The sequence below is a fragment of the Capra hircus genome, chromosome 4 (assembly GCF_001704415.2).
Source record: "Capra hircus breed San Clemente chromosome 4, ASM170441v1, whole genome shotgun sequence".
NCBI classification, from domain to species: Eukaryota; Metazoa; Chordata; class Mammalia; order Artiodactyla; family Bovidae; genus Capra; species Capra hircus.
In genome coordinates this window covers 73,436,178-73,456,889 of record NC_030811.1, presented here as the reverse complement: position 1 = coordinate 73,456,889, position 20,712 = coordinate 73,436,178, and the positions used below count along the sequence as shown (strand labels likewise).

General features: G+C 45.6%; 1 protein-coding gene across 5 annotated transcripts in view; it reads right to left on the bottom strand.

Annotated features, from left to right (window-relative positions):
* Window positions 1-20,712, bottom strand: part of ATXN7L1 (ataxin 7 like 1) — a 258,517-nt gene that overhangs the window by 143,435 nt on the left and 94,370 nt on the right. For all 5 annotated transcript variants that reach the window (XM_018047236.1, XM_018047237.1, XM_018047238.1 and 2 more), the window contains exon 3: window positions 18,678-18,782. In XM_018047236.1, coding sequence (XP_017902725.1) covers window positions 18,678-18,782 — 105 coding nt within the window. The remainder of the gene's footprint in view (window positions 1-18,677; window positions 18,783-20,712) is intronic.

The window sequence follows — 20,712 nt, the reverse complement described above, 5'->3', positions numbered from 1 at the left end:
CTGTATTCTTGGGAATAACCTGGTGACTTTAGTTTCATGCAACTGAGAAAACTTAAAGTCCAAGTGAGCTGTGTAGAAAACTATGTGGGTATCTTTCAAGTCACATACAGAGCATGCATCTCAAGGTGAACCCCAATGCATCTTCCATTCCCACTGGCTTTCTTTAATCAAGGCTTTTTAGAACGTCAAGCCCAACCCTTAGTTCTAATTCAGGGGTGCCTGTTGGCTTCTGCTGAAGCACTGATTTGATTAGTAGCATTCAGTGGAACTACAGACATGAGATGTTGAGCTTACAAATGTGTGATTTATTTCAGGATTCTGAAATGAGGAACACATCTATTGATGGCATACTGGAGGCTGAGAGATTCTGAGAAAGCATTTCACGCATATAAACGGCACATGCAGGGGAAAAACAATGTGCTTATGGTCACAACCCGGAAGCTGGGGACCACCCCACTGTGTTCTCCACCCTCACGGAGTGCTGGCTCTGCAGGAAACCGCTGGGATTAGATGATCCTGCGTTTGGACACCCATCTGCCACCTCATTTATCTACCTGTGACAGGGACAGTGCTGGAAGAGAATCAAAAGATGACAAATTGCTTCTGGTTTTAAAGGAACTGTTCAGGCTGGGTGTACGCCCAGGGGGAACCAGGTTTCATGCCAGCAGCCATCACTTCAACCCGTTATGAGGCCACATCTTGGCAAACACCAACCGGCAGATGATTGCTGTCTCCTTTCACCAGTGGATTTAAAGACACTTGCTCTGAACACCTGAAATCTAGTCATTCTGAAGATGTGTGCAGCACAGAGCAGACCTGCCCACACGCTGCTGGGAGGCAGGATGGCAGACATTAGACAAGAGTTCCAGATGAGAGGGGTTTTTTCCCTCATGTTGAGGCAGACAGATAACAGGGGAATGATTTTGCAGGATTCCAGAGCAGAGATACAGTATCAGCAAATGACAGGGAAAGATTGACGCATATAAGATAAGGAGATAAAAATTTCTGGGATAGTGGCCACTGGAATTTGCTTTTGTGGATACAGACCCCTCCTACCCCCACCCCTACCAAGCTTCCAACTTCCCTGGGAGCAGGGAAGAGGTGCATTGGGGTTTCAAGACCTGAGCAAAATGAGTCCACCACCCGCTCAGCATATAGCCAGTGGTCCAGCCAAGGTGGGACATCGTTCTGGCTGTGACCTTTCTTCCTCTGTTCTAGCAGATGCTTCCTCTCTGAGAATGACCACATAATTCATGGTTGACATACTCATTTCTCTGGAGGTGAACATTCCTCAACCCATCTAGTTTGTGTTTCTTCTCTACCATTCGGAAGGCTGGAGAAGTGCCTCGCTATGCTTATGTATTCAGACCTTAGGTGCCCTGACAGTCCTCCTGACAATCTTTGAGACAGGTACTAATGTTACTTGCATTCTGTAGATGGGAAACTAAGACACGGTGAGACTGAGGCGTCAGCTGAAGGTCACCTAGCTGGTCAGTGGCAGAGCCACAGTCATGCCCATACAGCTTGGCTGCAGGGTCTGGCGGTTTCTAACCCCTCCCTGCATCTCCAACACAACCAGCCTTCAAATACAGCAGCTGAACCCCACATGGGGACTGGTTAGATAAGGCCTCTGGACTTCAGTGTGTGCCAGAAGCAGGAGCACAGAGCCTGCAATGTGAAAAGATAGAGGCTCATCTCCAACCCCCTGACTGCTTTCAAAATCCAGGCCAGACGTCCAAACATCTATTTTGTGTTTGTTTGTTTGTTTTGAACATTCCACCACACTGCCCCAGATGCTTCACACTTCTCTATGTTCTCCTTCTTTAGGCAAGCATCTGCCTCATTCCCACACACCTCCTGCCTCTGGCAATCCTCCTACCAGTGACTGATACCCTCTGCCTTACCCCATTATACATTTCAGCTAAAAACTCCTATTTTCTACATGGCAGCGAGGTGTATTTATAGCATGAGTCACATGCCAAGATGTTCTCACAATTATCATCTTGAATAATAATCCTGGTGCATAGTCACCATGCCCATTTCACAGATGGGCAAGGAGAGGTGGGAGGTCACAGCAAGGGTGCCAAGGAGTCCTAAACTGCCAGGTCTCTTAAGCCACTTACGTATCATCCTCTCTCCAGACTGCTTCCTCCCATCTTCCTGTTTAACAAACTTATCGAAGGCCAGGAGATGAGAGAGGCCCTCAGGATCAAGTTGTACTGTATCTGTGTCCGCACTCTGGTTCCCAGAATACTAACAAGCAATTCTGAGGTCCAGTGGCAGGAACATCAATGCTCAGATTTTTGCCAAAACCCATTCTTATTAGTAGGTTTACATGCATGAAACACGTATGTGGAGTTTTTGGTTTGTACAATTCTCTCATCACCCGATACAACTAATCAGAATGCTGAGTGGGTTTATTTGCATGCAGATCACAACTAACTAACTGCTTTCAATGTCTGCTGAAATGACCGTGACTTTGTTCTGAAGGAATCTTCAGGCCAAGAAATGAAAAGGCATATCATAACCTATAGGCAGGCTGAATAACATTTCTTCAGAGTCAACACTGTTAAGATTGTTTTTCAAATAGTTATTAGAGAAAGCTCAGATCTCAAGTGAGAGAGATATAAGAGAGTCAGAAGATGTGTCCATTGCCTGGAGCTGGGAATTAGAAATACAAAGACTGTCAGGTTCATAAAAGGTGGATTTGTCTCCAATTGGGGACATACTATTTGGTGGCCTCTGTGTATTTTTCTCACCAGGGTCTCTGTTCATGGCAAATGCACTGAGGTGAGATATGTGATGTTAGGAAAGTTGCTAAACTTCTTTGAGCTTCCAAACCTGGGAAGCCAGCTTCCACCAGTCCACCTTCCTGAGCTGTTACTCAAATCAAAATGAACACAGTAGGAGAGGGTGCTTCGTAAATGGCAAGATGCTGTAGCTGTTTCTAAAGATACATGATCACCCTCAAAAGGTGGTAGTGAGAGCAGAAGCCTCTCATCTCTGTTTTCAAAGGAATCACCTTCTAGAGATACTGCTGAGAAGTGGTATTTGGGAATGTGCCTGCGGAAGACAGCCTCTGTCAGAGGATTCAGAAGCAGGCAAGAGCGCACCATTTCACTCGTTCACCATCTCTGCTTACGTTCGCCCTTGAGTCCTTATCCAGTGCAATACCTGGAGTACTTAGAAGGACCCAGTGGAGACTCACACACATGAAACACACCAAAGGACGCCAATCTAAAGATTTCAGTTCCTCCAATGCTGAAAGTTTGTCCACAGGAAAGAAACTGGGGGGATTTCTGGGAGCCCAAGTCTAGGGTAACCAGCTGACTTGGACTTGAACTTCTGGGTCAAGCTGGTCAGTGGACCTGAGCATCGTATTTGAAAATACATTTTGCCTCCTCCCAGCTGGCAGGGAACACAGCATCGGAACTAAGGGAGGTCTGGAGGAAGGCATATGTGTCTCTGTGTTCCTAAAGAGTTTATCACTAGAGATTTATAACCTGGGCATTCCCCCGTCTCCTTTTGCTCCTATTAGTTTCAATTTCCCTAGCTGACACCATCAGGAATCCAACAGACTCACACCCCTTCTATTTTCCCTGCGTCAGATTATCACCTCTAAGATATCTCCCTGATCCCTGTTGGTGGCTTCCTGCCACTAGCTAAATCTTCTACCTAACAGCTCGAGGCATCCAGTGCAAAACTGCAGCCTTCAGCAGGACTGGGGCCTGGAGCTGCTGGGCGTGCCCTGTGTGACATTCACCAGGAACACATGTGTGCTGCAGAACTGCAGTCCGACTCGAGCACTGACCAGTGGACACAGCAGGGAAACGGCATTTGGGGCCCCTGAGGAGATGTGATCGGTGGGGATTTCCCCTTTAAAAACTTATAGCAAAAGCCTGCCTGAGACCATTCAATATTCATAAGTGGAAAGCAGAGATGGCGTTTCTGTTCCGCCAAGAGCAATAGCTATTTATCACAGCAAATGACTGAAATAGTTGTACGTACAATGTTTTACTCAGTGCTGTAAATTACGGTATACAGAAGATTAAACTTAAGCCTAATGCTACCCTGGAGCTTCAACAGCTGAGTCCTATAAATGGATACCCGTTAAAAAGAGAGAATCTTTTTCCTGGTTACTGTTTAAAAGTGTACCTCTATTAAAAGCTAGTCTTAGACATAAATTACCAGGAAGCCTGCCCCTGGCCCCAGGCAGGCTCTTCCTCAGGGCACTGACTCACAGAATCACACCTAAATGACACAAGGACAAGCCTCAGAGCATGTGCTGTGCTGACCTCCAGAGGGATGGAGTTAAGAGGGACTTTACACGGGCCTGAAAGAACTCTGGGCCAGGGCAGGGGCAGGCAGGGCTCTGCAGGGCCTTAAGGTGATCTTTATGATTAAAATGATCCTGAATCCTACCACTTCACAGAAAATGCTTTTGAAATCTCCTGTTCTGTGAAGTATCATGGAACACAGGCCTGGAGCCGAAGCCCCCTTTTACTAACTACATTTCATTTTCCAAGTACTCACTCCTCAAAGTGTGGTCCGTGGACCAAAAGCATCAGCATCACCTGGGAGCATGTTAGAAACACAAATTTGAATCAGCATGGTAGCAAGAAACGTCCAGTGGGCTCACATGCACATTAAATTTTGGGCATCAAGGGATAAGTAAGCAGGTGTTAACAGGGAGGAACCTCTAGATTTTCACACTGGAAATCATTACATGTGACAAACGGGATTTATGGGAACAGATACTAACACTGGGCTGTAGGATTCTGAGCTCTCTTTGGTCTAATCCTACTTCAGAACATTTTCAGGAACTTGAGAGATTTTTATGAGCTGGGAATGAACGTATCACTCTGAACTAGACAGATGACCCAAAACACCCCAGGGTATAAAACAGAGTGAATTAGCAAAAATTCATGCTTTATTAATCAGTCAGGATGCCTCTAATCCTCTTGTGAATCAGGAGGCTGAGAACACATGGCAGTGTTTTGAGCTAGGATTTCAGTTCTTTGTTGTAATTACCAGTTGACTTTAAGTATGTAAAAATCTGTGTTGTTTGAGAAGACACAGATCCTGAACAACTGTATGAGAAAAAAAGTTATCATTTGGTATGCATGTTAAATAATGGTAGTCACTAAATAGATTTAAATAGACTAAGAGATAAAATAAAATCTACTGTGACCAAGCTAGCAGAGGGGAAAATGTTAAGAAAACTTCTTTAATCTAATGGAAGGCAAGAAAGGAGAAAAAAAGCAAATAAAATGCAAGGTACAAAGAACACAAACTGAAAGACAGAGATAAGTCCAAATATATAAAGTACTCACAATAAATGTAAATGGATAAAACTCATCTATTAAAAGACACTATCAGACTGGATTTTTTAAAAAGCCACCTATATACTGCTTACAAGAGAGACTCCTAAAACAAAATGAAAAGTTGAAAATAAAAGACTGGAAAGGCAAATACATATTGACCAAAAGAAAATTAGGTAGCAAGGTTAATCAGATAAAAATAGGACCTAAGGCAAAAGCATTAATAGGGATGAATACTCTATCACTAAAATGACTTGAGTCATAAACTTATATGTTTCCTTGGACAGCAAGGAGATCAAACCAGTCAATCCTCAATCCTAAAAGAAATTAACCCTGAATATTCACTGGAAGGACAGATGCTGAAACTGAAGCTCCAACACTTTGGCCACCTGATGCAAAGAGATGACTCACTGGAAAAGACCCTGATGCTGGGAAAGATTGAGGGCAGGCAAAAGAGGGTGACAGAATATGAGATGGTTGGATGGCATCACTGACTCGATGGACGTGAGTGTGAGCAAGCTTCAGGAGATAGTGAAAAAGAGGAAAGCCTAGCGTGCTGAAGTCCATGGAGATGCAAAGAGTCAGACATGACTTAGAGACTAAATAACAACACCCAATAGCACAGCCTCAAAATTATACAGCAAAAAGTGTTAGAGTTTCAGGAGAGACTGACATATAAGCATCATAAGAGACTTAAAACTCCCTTCTCAGAAATTTCAGACCACGCAGATAAAAATGCAGAGGATATACAAGATTTGAATAACAAAATAATGAATATATGGAACCCTGCACACAAAAGTGAGATTATACAAATTTTCCAATCACGCACGACATTAAAAAAAAATGCCAGTGTAATCACAAAGGAGGTATCCTAAGTTATAAAGCTTACTTTTAAAAATAAGTTTAACATATGTTAAACTTATGTTATCCCTTACCCTGCCTTACCCTCATAAGGATAACATAACTTTCCCTGGTTATCACAAATTAAACTAGAAATCAAAAATAAAAATAGTAAGGCCCCCTGACCAAACTTTACATTTGGAAACTAAAACCACACTCCTCAATTACTACTTGGCAATGGTGTGATTTTTTTCTACATGTGGCCTAGTTGCTCTGGGACCAGGTTAATTTATATGAGATTTGTCAGGGGTATCACCAGAAACAGGAAACTCCCCAAGCCATTATAGCTTCATTATTTTGTACTTTGAACTAAATTCTAAACCAAAGGGAAGGTAAAGTACCTGACTCCAGGAAGAAAAGAAGGGATGTGCCTGGGTTAATTATGACCTAGTCATACAGCCCCAGAAGCTGCTGTTGGCTCGTTCCCCAGACTGTGCCCTGTTCCACCACACTATGCCCATCTCCTGGGGCTAGCCCAGTTAGCTGCTACTGGCTGGATGCAAAGACTGTCCTAGAAGGGCTCCAGTCACCTGGGAAAAGGTGCTGTTTCATCGACGTGGCATCTTACAATTAAGAGGGTCCTGGAACTGAGTAAATTCCTAGTTAACAGTGGATAGGGGACCTTCCGTCTGCCAGGAGCTTCTGAGAAATGATCGGGGAATGCTGCATGGACACACACTAAACAGATAGGTCTATGTGCCCCTGGGATAGAAAGTGGTCCCCCTGAGAAGTCCACTGAAACCAACCGCAAAACAACCACTTCCTCTTGGCTGTGTGGCCAGCTCAACCCACTGCCAGCACTGACTGAATGATGAAAGAAATATTAGAAAGAAAAACACAAAACAACCTAAAAAGAACAGAATGTGGGATGGGGTGATACTGGTCAAGTCACACTGACCACAGGTCTGCAAGTTCTGTGGGCTGGTGGGGGTCGGGGAGTTGGCACAACAAGAAAATAAGAGAGAGGACCGCGGCTCTTCTGCCTGTGTTAGGGGCACCTGTGGTGATCAAAATAGCTCCGTGGTTTCCTGGCTCACAAATATGACCAGTCAGAGTGGGGGCATCTCTCAGGGGAACTCCCCCTCCTGTCCTGGGCCTCCTCACTGGTCTCCCAGCCCCTCTCAAGCACCATCAACACCGCCTCACTTCACAGAGGACCTGAGGCAAAGGCTTGCTGTCAGGGCGAGGCTCCCCACCCCCAGGGTGAGTGTCACAGCGGTGAGTGTAGGACAGGGGAGGCTGAAAAAGTGGCACAAGGGTTTTCCAAGCTGCTGTCCAGGCCCTGCCTCTTTTAATGCACCTAGACAGAGTGCCACCATCAGACAATGCCTCAGAGTTGACAGGCGCGTCCTCGAGTTAGCAGGTCAGTCAGGGCTAGCGTCAAGGCACTCTCACTACGTGGGGATGGCGCCGCAGGGCTCCTGGGGGAAGCAGGCACATTTGAGAGGATGACATATGGGGTGGGGACAGCCACCCAATCAGACAAGCAGAAAATCACAGCCACCACACGAGGGAAGCCACGTTCATCTTAGAAAGAGGCCTCAGGACTTTGAAGAAATAATTTCTGTAAAAGAAAAGTAAACATCTATGATGCTAATAAACAAACAAATAACAGGGTTAGTTAGGAAGCAAACCTTAGACAGAAATCGGTAATTCCAGTTTTCTAAAATAAAGACTAGAGTTACTTCCTCTGGGGGGAAAAAAAAACCAAACACGATTATTCATTCCATGTGAAGTAAGATTCATCACAGTGAACTGTTTACTTAATCTTTCATCATTTACTCCCTTCAATTTACATTTTCTCCCAGACATATTTATTTCCCATGTGCCTTCTATGCAGCATTCCCCAAAGTGCACTTGTTTTCCAGAAGTGCCCAGCCCTGTGAAAGAGCAGTCCTGGGCGACTCTTCACTACAGTATTTCCTTGATTCCAGGGTGCCATCGGTTGTAAGAGGCTACATCAACTTAGTAGCACCTTTTCCAGAAGAAAACCTGCCATAGTAAATATACACAAGACATGGGAAGAAGCACTCTGACCTCAGAAACAATAGAGCTTGGAACCTTCTTTAGAGACACCCTCCACCCGGCCCCAGCGTTCCCAAGGCAAGCCTATACACTCCTATATGTGCCACTTTGGGTGGGACCTCACAGTGACCCCAGGCAAAGCACTCAGAATCAGCTCCTTGAGCCAATGCTCCTGATGCGCTTCCAAAAGGAAAACTGATGATGGAGTGGCAGCTTGGATGAGAACTGGGTTCTAGCATCAGGGAGAGAGGTGAAAAGGAAGGAGAGTCAAAACCACCTTTGAAAACTCTTCCACTCATAAAGTATAGTAGACACAGTTTCGGGATGGGAGACTTTCCACAGCCAATTTCTCCTCCAGGATTGGAAAAGATGTTTGCTTTTCTGCTTGGGGCATGGATGAAGGAGTGGGCTTGTACCTGGGACCACGTTACTAACAAAAACGTTCATTATTGTTATTATTATCGTCACTCAGTACAGGTCGGTGAATTCAGATAAATTAAGAGTGATGGGACTCCAAAGCAAAAGAGATGCATTTTTGTTTTTACTGCAAGACCTCTGAGTGCTTTGATGGGCTAACAGGCACTGAGAACCTCCAGAGAGGAATCTGGCACACAGTCTTTCCCAGGTGTGTGTGTGCGCCCAAGCCCCAGCTCTCAGTGAACGGATGGACTACTCCAGGGAGGAAACACTGCTGCTCTGCTCACTACCCCAGATGGGGGCAATTCCAAAATGACCTTTGGAATCAGTGCCGGCAACATTCTTTACTTGGATTTAAATAAAGCGATGGCTGTTCCCCTAATTTTCCTCGGTTGATACAGCTCTGAGGAATGGAATGGAGCAGCCCATATAACAGCGAGGACAAGCCAGAGATGAGTCAGAAGCCCGGGGTCATGTTACAGTGACAGCCTTCCAGAACTCAGCTGTGGTCAGGGATCAAAGCAGCAGCCTCTCCAGCGCAAAGTGAGGCAGGACGGTTCCCCTGCATCAGCTGCATCTGAACAGAGACAGTACTTCTCTTTCAAGGAGCAACATCTTCTAGACGAATGTGTTTGCTTACCTGTGGAATTTGGCTTATTCCCAACTTGGAAGTAAGTTTTCCTTCCAGGCTTGCTTTTTCCCTCCTTCCTTCCAAAATGCATTTTTTAAAAAGTGTTTTGAGCACCAACTGTAGATCCAGCATTCATCGTGTTAACTTTGGGAACACAATGGTGAGCACTACGAAAGGGCTCCTCAAAACTCCTAGTCTGTGCCTCTGTCTGTGCGTGCAGTGGGGGTGGATAAGCAAACAGGCATTTGCGGTAGCTGTCATATATGTTAATGCTGGTGAAGTGGGGAGTGCCAAGAGCACTTGAGTCAGGATTAGAGGAGTCCTTCCTTCTTGCTGTCTGTGCACTAAGTCAGGAAATGTCTCCAGGCTGGGACACAAGGATGCAGAAGACACAGTCTCAGCCCTCAGGAGCTGAGTACCTAGAGCTCACAGGTGACTGTGGCACAGTGACTGGTGGGATGCAAAGGGCACAGGGACCAGCTGACAATTTAGTTGGGTAGTAGCTGAACTCAGCAGAAACGTGGCAAAACACTTGGGGTGTCACTAGCTTAAAAAGAGGTTTATCAGTGATATAACAATAAAATCACCTATACTTGGAAAAAAGAAATCCCAAGATACTGAAATGGCTATTGTCGAGGTCAACAGCATCCTTGGTGGAAATCTAGTGACCTTTTCTCTTCTTGTTCAACTACCTGGCATTTGATTGGCTCCACACTTTCTGCTCTTGGCTCCCATGTTGTCATCCTCTGTTGCTTTTCCTATAGGTCACTGGCCATTCCCCTTCTAACTAACTCTAAATGTTGACCTTCCCTTTTACAATGTAATCCATCAGCAGATGCTGTCAGCTACATTTCCAAAATAGATCTCACGTTTACCCTTCACTATCCACCTGCACAGCTATGCCTCAGTCCCTTCAAGGTCTCCCAGACTCCAAGCAGCCAGAGAGACCTTCTGAAAACAGAAGTCGGACTATGTCTTTCCCTCATGTAGGGTCCTCCCGTGTCTTCTCACCACACCCAGAATGAAGCCCAAACTCTGGGCTCTGCCCTACAGGGCTCTGCAATACTGCTCCCACCCACCTCTCTGAAGCCCTCAAGACACCTCACCTGATGTGCTCTTCCTGTGGCTTGATCTCATTTTCATCTACGTTATTTAAACTATCAGAACGCAGGCTTCAAGAAGGTCACACTCTAGTCTTGTTCACCACTATTTGTCTGCAGCACTAGAACAATGCCTGGCATATAAGTAGGTGCGCAATAAATATTTTTCAAATAAATAAATGAGTCAAAGCTATGTGACTCTGAAGAAGGTAACCCAAAAGATTCAGCCTTCAAGAAATAGGCTTGAATGAGATAGAAGAGGGTTTTTTTCTTTCAAGTAAAAATGAATTCAATAATGCTAAAACTATGAAGATCCTCTTAATCTATCTCTAAATTTGAGCTGAATCATTACATCTGCTATTTGTCCACTTGTAAAATTTACCTGATTCACAGAAACGTGCAAGAAAAGGTAATTCCATTGAATTTAGAGGAAATTATCTACTGTTTTGGTGGTAGGGGTGGGGATCTTACGGATCTGCTCATTTGTTGGGGATGAACAAGAAACTACAGGCAGAACTGATGGTGGTACCCATTCCACCTCTCCCACAGGCTTGCTTCTTTTTACTTTTTGATATTTAAAGGTCTACCCAAATGCCATGACTCTCAACACATGGACTGTAATCAGTTTATTCTTCCATTCTGATTTCCCTCAAAATTGTGCCCAAGTTTTTCACCTATACCAACAAGCAGATGATCAGAAGTGTAAGTTAGAAAAATGAGAGATAAGGGACTCAGGTGCCCCCAAGCACCTGCATTTAGGCTCCAGCATCCTACAGGGGACCAAAATAACCTTTCCATATGGAAGTTCAGTTATGCTATTGCAGGGAGTTTGAGATCCAAAACATTAAATGAGTAAAGTCATCAAGAGTCAGACATAGGCTGGAATCCTAGTTCTGCCACTTACATCAGCAAGATCTTGAGGAAATTTATTAAATCCTCTGAGTCTCCCTGTCCTTGGGTGTGAGACAGGAATAATGGGACTAGAGCACCTTAGGGTGGCAGTAGGATTAAATTTAAAAAATACCTTAGCATATATAAATGCTTAATAATTGTTATTGGCACTTTTCATCTTCCATTAACAGATAAGAAGAAAAGCCAGGGTTTGGAACCAGGTCAACGTGCTATATTCTAGATATACTTTTAATTCTAATTTGAGCAGCAGCAAGTTCAAAAATATAAACATTTGAAGGGGCACAAAATGTGGTGCTACTCTGTTGTAGATTTTTTTTTTTCAGTTGTAATTCTTGATATAAGGTATCACCATTTGTGAGTGCATGGTTAGTTTTGCTTTGGGATCTTCTTAGAATCAACTGTAGGAATTTCCTTAGTATCTGTCCTATGGTTACACTTTACTGGGGAGTATGGAAAGATGAAATAAGAAGAAACAACCACAGACATTGTTTCTGACTGTAAGGAACCCCAAAGATACACCAAGCCAGGAGTTAATTTCAGATCAGGGATACATTCATCAAATTAAGGTTAAAAAAAGAATCTCACTAACAAAATCAAGTTTGCACAGATTCACCTGATCTTGCCGAGTCTTATTACTGCCGGACTTGACAAAGAATATGTTCAATCTGACCAATTTCCCTTAATTACTTTATTTGTCTCTGGTGTAAGTAATCTAGTTCATAAAAAACAACTCACAATAACAACAGAAATTTAATCTCAACAAACAAATCCCACTTAACTGACCAAAAACTTCAGTCCTACTCTGTGGCAACCTACACCTTCGGAACGGAAGTTCTGGCAGGATAATGAGCCAGTGATGATACCCTGGAAGCCCAGGGGCACTGACATTGGGAGGGACTCCCTTTCTCTAGGGCTCAAAAGCACAAATGGTTTGTTTCCTCCTCAACTAGAGGTCACCCGGAGATAGACGAAATAAACAGAACAATTGCAGGAAACCCTGAAACCTCACTAATGAGGCTTCCATGTGTGGCTGCTGGGCTCTGCTGCTCTTGGTCCCCACCCAGCAGCAGCATCTGCATGTGCACGCAAGGGATGGAGGTGCCAGCTTCCAGGAGCCAGTTGCTGCCACTCATTTATTTTGTGGCTCAGCCCCTCTGCTTTAGCTCACAGTTCATTAAATTCTACTGCATCACCATCAACATGCAAAACAGCTACTTGAAGGGCATTCAAAAAAAATAATCAGAAAACGGACCAAAAGGCCCTCTCTAAGAAGGGAAAAAACTAATCCTATCTTGTCTTTTGAATGACATCTAGGTTCTTTGGTTCTAATATATATTTAAGTAGCAGTGACATCCAAGGAATATCTGTTTGATGGTTGGGGGGTAGGGCCGTATGGTTCTCTGCTTGGAGAGTAAGCACCAAAAGTGGCTGAAAAAGTCTGAAGGATCTTTGTATATGAATGTGTTATTTCTTTTGCGACTTTTCCCCCATTTTTTTTTTGATTTTGAGGTGGGAAGGGCTGCAATTGTATGGACTTCAGCAATCTATCTTGTTTTATGCTTTGAATATGACCATGATGGGGAAGTTATCCTGATGACCAGCTCACTGGAGGCTGAACTAGTAAACTTTCCACATGCTACTGTGTGGTTCCAGAGAACTGATCTCAGGGCTTAGTGTGCCCATGCACACACACGTATGTGAATGGGGGGGAAAACGTGAATACAGAAAAGCACAGAATACTACATGACAAATGGAAATGTCATAACCCACAGCAGTGGCTTTCACCTGGGGGTCATTTCTGTCCCCTAGTGGACACTGTTTTCACTGTCATGACTGGGGGTGGGGGCAGCTACTGGCACCTAGTGGATAAAAGCTAGGGAAGTTGTTCAATATCCCACAATACAGAGGATGCCCCCATAACAGAATTTTCCAGCCCCAAATGTTTATTAACTGTGCAGCTGTTGAGAAACTATCCTTTATGGTAGTTTATTATGTAAATATATTAGGAGATAAGGACAGAAAAAATCATACTCCTTTCATTTAGGCAAATCATACAACTTCATAAATTCTCAACCCAATTACAAAACCACAGCTAGAATCTACTTATTATTTTTCCCTTTACTTACAATATTTCAAACTGATTAAACATATGTAACTTCTAAATGTAATAAAACTATTTTTTCATTGTAGGTACCTTGAACCTTCTAGTTTTGAGCTTATATATAGGCTCATGCACACAAATCGGACCCCATACACACACACACACACAAACACACAACATAAACAGAGGACTCTTCAGAAGAAACGGCACTCTCTCTGCACTGAGGTTGGAACCCATAGTACCGATGCAGAGAAAGTCACCAAGGTCACCCTCACACTGCACAGTAATCATAAATGAATATCCTTTGGACAAGACTTCATTATAAATCTCTGTAGCTTATCACTTGGTTAATGAAAGCGTAACTTTTTTTTTAAAGCAAACTTTGTTCCACCACTGTGCTAAAAGTACTTTCTACATGTGAGCTCCTTTAATCATCAAAACAATCTTAGGAGAAAAACTACAATCCCATTTTAAGAATAGGAGACCGAAGCACAGAGAGGCAAAGTAACTTGCCCAAGGTCACACAGCTAATAAGTGGTAGAGCTAGAACTTGAACCTAAGAAGACTCACCCCAGAGAGGCAATTCCCAACCACGCGGCTCCCACATCGTGTCAGTGCATCAAGTCACAACTTGGGCTGCACAGCTATGAAGGGTAAGGATGTTGGCTGAGTGGGATCAGTTCACCTAAGGAGAGGCTTTTTCTGTTTCTCTCTTTTCTATCTTAATGCCTAAATGACATCAACTCACCTAAGAGACTTTAGAAACAAACCAATCCCTCAAAATCATAATCTCCTGGGCAGAGGTTTAAAAAGCATCTAAAGGACTGCTATATAGAGGAAACAGACCTAAGGGGCCCACACAGGAGGAGCGGCACGGCCACTGGCACAGCCCCAGTGGCCTGGAGAGCCCCAGGCCAGGCGGAGGTTCTCCTGAGCAATGGGCACATGCCTGCTTTTTATATCTAGGACAGAAGCTTGGGGCACAAAGTCAGGAGTAACAGGAAAGCAGCCAGTCCTGGGAGTCGGGGAGGGAGGTGGCCAAGGCTGGCTCGACCTGGGCAGGGACCCCAGAGAGATACTGGGAGCTTCATGGTGTTTCCAAAGGAGCGGACACTGGAGCCCAATGTGAATGTAAACCATATTTGTAAAGGTGGATCCTCAGGACTCCTGGCAATGTAATCATCTTTAGGCCAACAAGTCTTGCCTCCAAGAGTGTGGGAAGCCGAAGATGAATCACAGGCCAGAGTCCGCAGGCTGACCTCCATGCGCACATCCCCCGAGACAGGGTGAGAAACGAAGGCAGGAAGCACTTGACTGAATTGGTTTTCCCATTTTTCATAAGAAACATTTAACGTAATAAAAAATAGCCACACTATATTGACAATAATAGCTACCCTTTCTTTATTTCCTTACTATGTGCCAGGAAACTACTTTATCTCTGTTCCTTATAGTAACGCTGCAAGGCAGGAACTATCCCTTCATTTCAGAGGAAAATGAGGCCCAGAAAGGTCATGTAATTAGCCTGAGGTCTCACAGCTAGGAACCCAGGTCTGTTTGACTCCAAAATTTATGATTTTTTCCACAATCGCTTTCACTGTTTCACATTATCATCAACCTGCAAAGTCCTCAGAACCAACTGCCTAAATACACACACACAGACACACACACAGACACACACACAGACACACACACACACACACACACACACACCCCTTCCATTTAACTTAATGAGGCTACTGAAATCTTGAAGGCTGCCATGCACCTATCTCTCTGAGTATGGTGTAATCCTTAAAATCAGGCACCAAATCCCAGGCACTGAGAATGAGCAAGTTTCCAAGAGAACACATAGCTTAGTTCCCTGCCACTTAAAAAGGTGAAGAGTCGGGGTCTTAGGGCTGGGTAAGGCTGAACTGGGACCTGGCCCCTGGGCTGTGTCCCTTCCACTGCACTTCAACTCTGCTTCCCAGGGCCAGGGCCAGTGATGACAAATTCATTTCTGGGTGCTGGGAATACAGAGCTGAAAAGGTATTATTAATACATCCCTGGTCCCGAAAGGATCCTCGAAGCTGGTGGATATAGCTGAGACAGCCCACGGGTAACTGAAGTGCAAGGCAGGAGCGGGGGAGGTGTTCTGTGAATATGAAGAGGGACAAGCCGTGTCCAGCTGAAGGCCACGCAGAGATGCCATGGGGAGAAGAGAAATGAACCCATGCTCTGGGTGTTCCGCAGGAAAGCGCCTCTCACCAGTCCTTTCATACCAAACCCTGCTGTGGCAGGCAGAGCACTCATTTTATAGACCAGGTGGAGGCCACCAGCCTGAGGTCATGTAGTTAACAGGGGAGTCATGTGAAATGCTCTGTCTGCCTCCAAAGCCCACGCTCTCTCCATTATAACAAACGTCAAATGCTGCTCTGAGGAACCCTGGTGGCTTAGTAGGCCAGGAAAATGGCACTTGAGCCCTTACCCCAATTTCAACCCCCGTGGCTCTGCTGGGCATCTGTATCCATACTGGGGTTCCATAGACGAGATTCCACTTGAGAGAAAACTCTGCAGCTAACATGATTGAATCTGAAGCTAGGTATTATGATGTGCTCCCTGGCAGGCAAGTGGGTTCAGGCCTTGGAGTTTGGGCTAGGACAAGAGGGGCCTGGGAGCCACACTGGGAGGAAGTGAGGGACAATGGCTATGCAAGCCAGGGAAACACGCACTTCCCTCACTCAGGAGCTATGCTGCCTGCATTCAAAACCAGGCTCTACACCTGCTTAGTTTTGAGACCCTGGGCAAAGCAATCCTAAGCCTTTGCTTCCTGAAGTTCAAACTGGAAGTCATATTGGTACCTACTTAGTGGGGGCGTTGAGAGGATTACATGTTCAAAGATAAGGAACACATCTGTTACCGTCCCTGGTACCTCGTGCAAAGCCATTCTCATTAACTTGTTGATTACAGCAAGGCTAGTCATAGGAGGTAAAAGAGCAAGAAAAGAAATACTGTGATACCACAGGAGGAATTCTTAAGGCAGCTAAGAAATCCTCCTTGCCCCTTAAGTGTTGCCCTGGTTCTGAGTTCTGCCTTGTGTTCTCCTGCCCTTGATAAATGTGAGTGAGAACCTGTGGGATACGTACCTGACAGATGAGGGAGGCTTAAGGGCCTCCATTTCCTGAGCTGTGGTCGCGTCCTACCACTGCTTATCAGCTGCTTCAGCAAGAAGCCCAAGACTGGGTTTCAGGTGATGAGATCCGTAACCCCAAACCCCCAAACTAATTTACTGCCATTGCTCAGAGCAGATGGCTACAAAACCCTCGGCTGCGCCCCTAAGCTTGACTTGCTCTTGAACCAAAAGGCCCAGGATAGAGGGAGGCATGTGTCAAGGGAGCCGAGCCCTAGCCCTAGAGGTCTCCTTCACTGGCTATGTGGGGTCTTGCCTTGGGAGGAATTCTGCAGGGCACAGTGGGAGTCCCAGGTCCCATTTAGGTTCTTTCCATCAGAAACTCTGCCAGTGAATTAAATTCCCAGAGAAGGTTTTGATGACTTATGGGATTTTCCTCGTCTCATTCACTGCTGTACCCCAGCACCCAGAACAGCAGCACATCCTAGGAATGAATGAATGACGATCCCTTCCTGCATCTTCATGAGACAATCAGGAGCAGGGCCCACAGAGTTTCCATGGTTGCTCCCTGACCTGCCAGCTGTGTGGGATCTTCTTGCCACTGCTCTGCTACTGACTGCCCTACTTGTCACCTCAGCTGGTAGCATCAGCACCGCGCCTCTGACAGTCTGCTTGGGAGGTTTGGCCCTTTCTCTCCTCCCGGCAGAAGGGAGGGTCATTTGCTACAGGGCATCTAGCAAGAAGGTCAGCGAGTGCCCAGCACACAACTTGCTCCTTTCACGCTCTATCTGCGAGAAATGAAAACGTTAGAGCGGGAAGCTCCCACGGAAGTCATCACTCGTGGAAGAGACGAGGAAACCAAACCCTGAGACATTCAGCAAGTAGCCCCAAGTCACAGAGGTGGCTGCCAGGAGGGGCAGAAGACCTGGCCTCTCAACGGAGCTGTTTGCATGGCACTTGCTAGGAGCCTCTGTCCCCTTGCAGATCAAAAAGTCTCAGAAGCCTGGATTCTTCTTTCTACATATTATAAATACGAAACACAACTATAGTACACACACAGATGCAGGTTATATACAGAAACACACTGCTATGTAAATGTCATATACATATATACATATTTGTAACTGATATTATGATATATATAACTATTCAATAGTCCCAAGTACCTTTACTGGTGAGATTAGACAAGCTCATCTCCTTTTATTTTATACCTATTTATTACAGAATGGTGATAACTGAAGGGCTAGGGGAAAAGAAGAAATCCGGAGTGTGAGAAAGGAGAAATATGTAATTTGCCAAAGTGTATTCGATATTATAATTGCCTTGACTTTTTTTAGGTACAATGTTTAATGCACTTTGAAATTTAACACTAAAGAAGGGCATTCGGATTTTATGTTCAACAAAAGAGAGGAGACTTTAAACCAAAAGATTGAGAACTACTGTTCTGGAACTCAGAGCACATTACAGCTTTGGAAATTGGCTGGTCCAACAATATCCCGTTTGAAGAGAAGGAAGCCTCCACTCAGCTTAAGTCACTTCCTATCCTCAGGTTAGTAACCCTTTATCTGCTCTTAGGGGAGCAACCGTGTGGACGTCAGCTGTGGTGTGCCCAAGACACCGGCAGTGAAGGCGGCCAGTGTTTGCTGTGGAGCTGCTGAGGGGTTTCACACCAAGGATGTAAAGACAGAGGGAAAGCAAGTTCCCAAACATGCCTGGTTTTTTTCCTTTTTTTTAAAACAAGCAGGACTCTTGGAAGAGAAGCTGAACTCGTGGCTTTGTTTGCATTTCCTGGGGGTTGGCACCCCAGTGGCCCCCACGGTGGGCTGCCCTGGCCCCTCTCTCTCTCTCGGAAGAACCGAACATCTGTCTGTGAGGCTGCAGGAGTGGCTCCTTGAGCCACTGCCGTCCCTCCCCTTTGTCACCTGCAAAGACCACCATCCATCTACCTAAACAATGGGACGTTTTCTGTCTGGTGCCCCCACAGCACCGAACATTTTGGCAAGAGGGCTATCCCTGACTACCCCTAAGGCAGTCGGTCTGGAAGCCGAGGCAGAACCCCAGGGGGATTCACCCAGGGCCTCGGGCTCAGACAGACCCAGGGCCAGACCACAGGGCAGGGCTCCTCTCGGATGCTGGACATCGGCCAGTGCAGGAGTCCACTTACCGCAGTGGGACTGGAAGACCTGCGGCTTGACGACCTGGTTACAGGCGCTGCACACCACGAGGTAGAAGTCGTCGTGTGCTGGGTAGTGGCCGAACAAGTGCATATCTGTGGGGGGAAAGGAAAACAGGTTGTTTTGAAAAAGCAACCAAGTCTTAGAAGGTGGACGGTTTCTTCTTGGAATGTCCTCCAGGGCAGGTTTTCAAACAAGACCGGCAGAAAGGCAATCATCTTTAGAAAAGGGCACGCAGCTTGTCCAAATGCAGCTCCTTACTCTCAGAGAAGCCCATGCCTCCAAGAATCCCTCCTCATTTCCCTTGCAAATGGATGGCTACCACTGATGGCTTAGCCTGTGGCATTTGGGCTGCCCGGAATCACATGCCACAGGGAGTCACTCTGTCCTGAAAGAGGGCCCCAGGGTTCACTGGGACCCAGTGAGGCTCCAGTTATTTTAGGATGAGGGGGAAGTTCACCCAAACCCATTCCAGCATAAGCAGAGGCCTCTCTGGTATGTGACAGGGTAAGAAGGGCTGGAGAGAAAAAAAGGAGTCATCCTGGTTTCAGCAGCTGCCTGGGTCCCCCCATCACCTGCAGAAGATGCCAGGGTAAAAGAAAGTGTCCAGACAAGTGGCTTGCTGGCTGCCATCATTATCCATTCTTTACTTGGCAAATATTTACCAAGTGCCTAAGTGTGCTGGGCACCAACCGTGCTGGGTGCCAGGGCTGACTGGTGAACAAGAACAAGAGCCCTACTCTGCTGGAGCATAAAAGAGAAGCATTGACCAGATTCACACAGGTCATCCTGTGGGTGTAGCTGTGGTACCCACTGAGGAGAGGAGGAACAGGGTCCCATGAAAGCATGTGGCAGGCTGACCTAACCTTGACGGAATCATTAGAGAGGCTTTCCCGAGGAGGGATTAGGGAAAGAAAAGGTCAGGGGAGAAAGGAAGAAGTTTCAGGTCCACCATGGAAGGAGATTCTGTGTTGGAGGAAGCTCTTGGCTGAAACAGAAGAACAAGAAGGGAGCCCGGAAGGTGTAAGCTTTGTGGATCAACATGGAGAATACCCATGGACAGAGGAGCCTGGAGGACTATAGTCCATAGGATTGCAAAGAGTCATATATGACTGAGCAGCTAACACACACACACACACACACACACACACACATAGATTTTGAACCTGACTTTAGGAACAATGGGAAGCTACTGAAGGTTTTTAAGCAAAGTGGTGACAGAATCAAATACATACTGCTGGAAGATCAGTTATGTGACCTATGAGACACAACAGCACACATAACTCCACACAAAAACCTGTTCATGCATGGCCATTGTAGCATTACTCATAAAAGCCCAAGGGTGGAAGCAACCCAGTTCAGCTCAGTCGCTCAGTCGCATCTGACTCTTCGCGACCCCACAGACCACAGCACGCCAGGCCTCCTCTACTCAAACTCATCTCCATTGAGTCGGTGATGCCATCCAGCCATCTCATCCTCTGTCATCTCCTTCTCCTCCTGCCTTCAATCTTTCCCAGCATCAAGGTCTTTTCTAATGAGTCAGCTCTTTGCATCAGGTGGCCAAAGCATTGGACTTTTGGCTTCAACATCAGTCCTTCCAATGAATACTCGGGACTGATCTCCTTTAGGATGGACTGGTTGGATCTCCCTTGTCCCTTTGGACAAGGGACTCTCAAGAGTCTTCTCCAACACCACAGTTCAAAAGCATCAATTCTTTGGGGCTCAGCTTTCTTTATAGTCCAACTCTCACATCCATACATGACTACTGGAAAAACCATAGCCTTGACTAGATGGACCTTTGTTGGTAAAGTAATGTCTCTGCTTCTTAATATGCTGTCTAGGTTGCTCATAACTTTCTTTCCAAGGAGTGAGCGTCTTTTAATTTCATGGCTGCAATCACCATCTGCAGTGATTTTCGAGCCCCCCAAAATAAAGTCAGCCACTGTTTCCACTGTTCCCCACCTATTTGCCATGAAGTGATGGGACCAGATGCCATGATCTTCGTTTTCTGAATGTTGAGCTTTA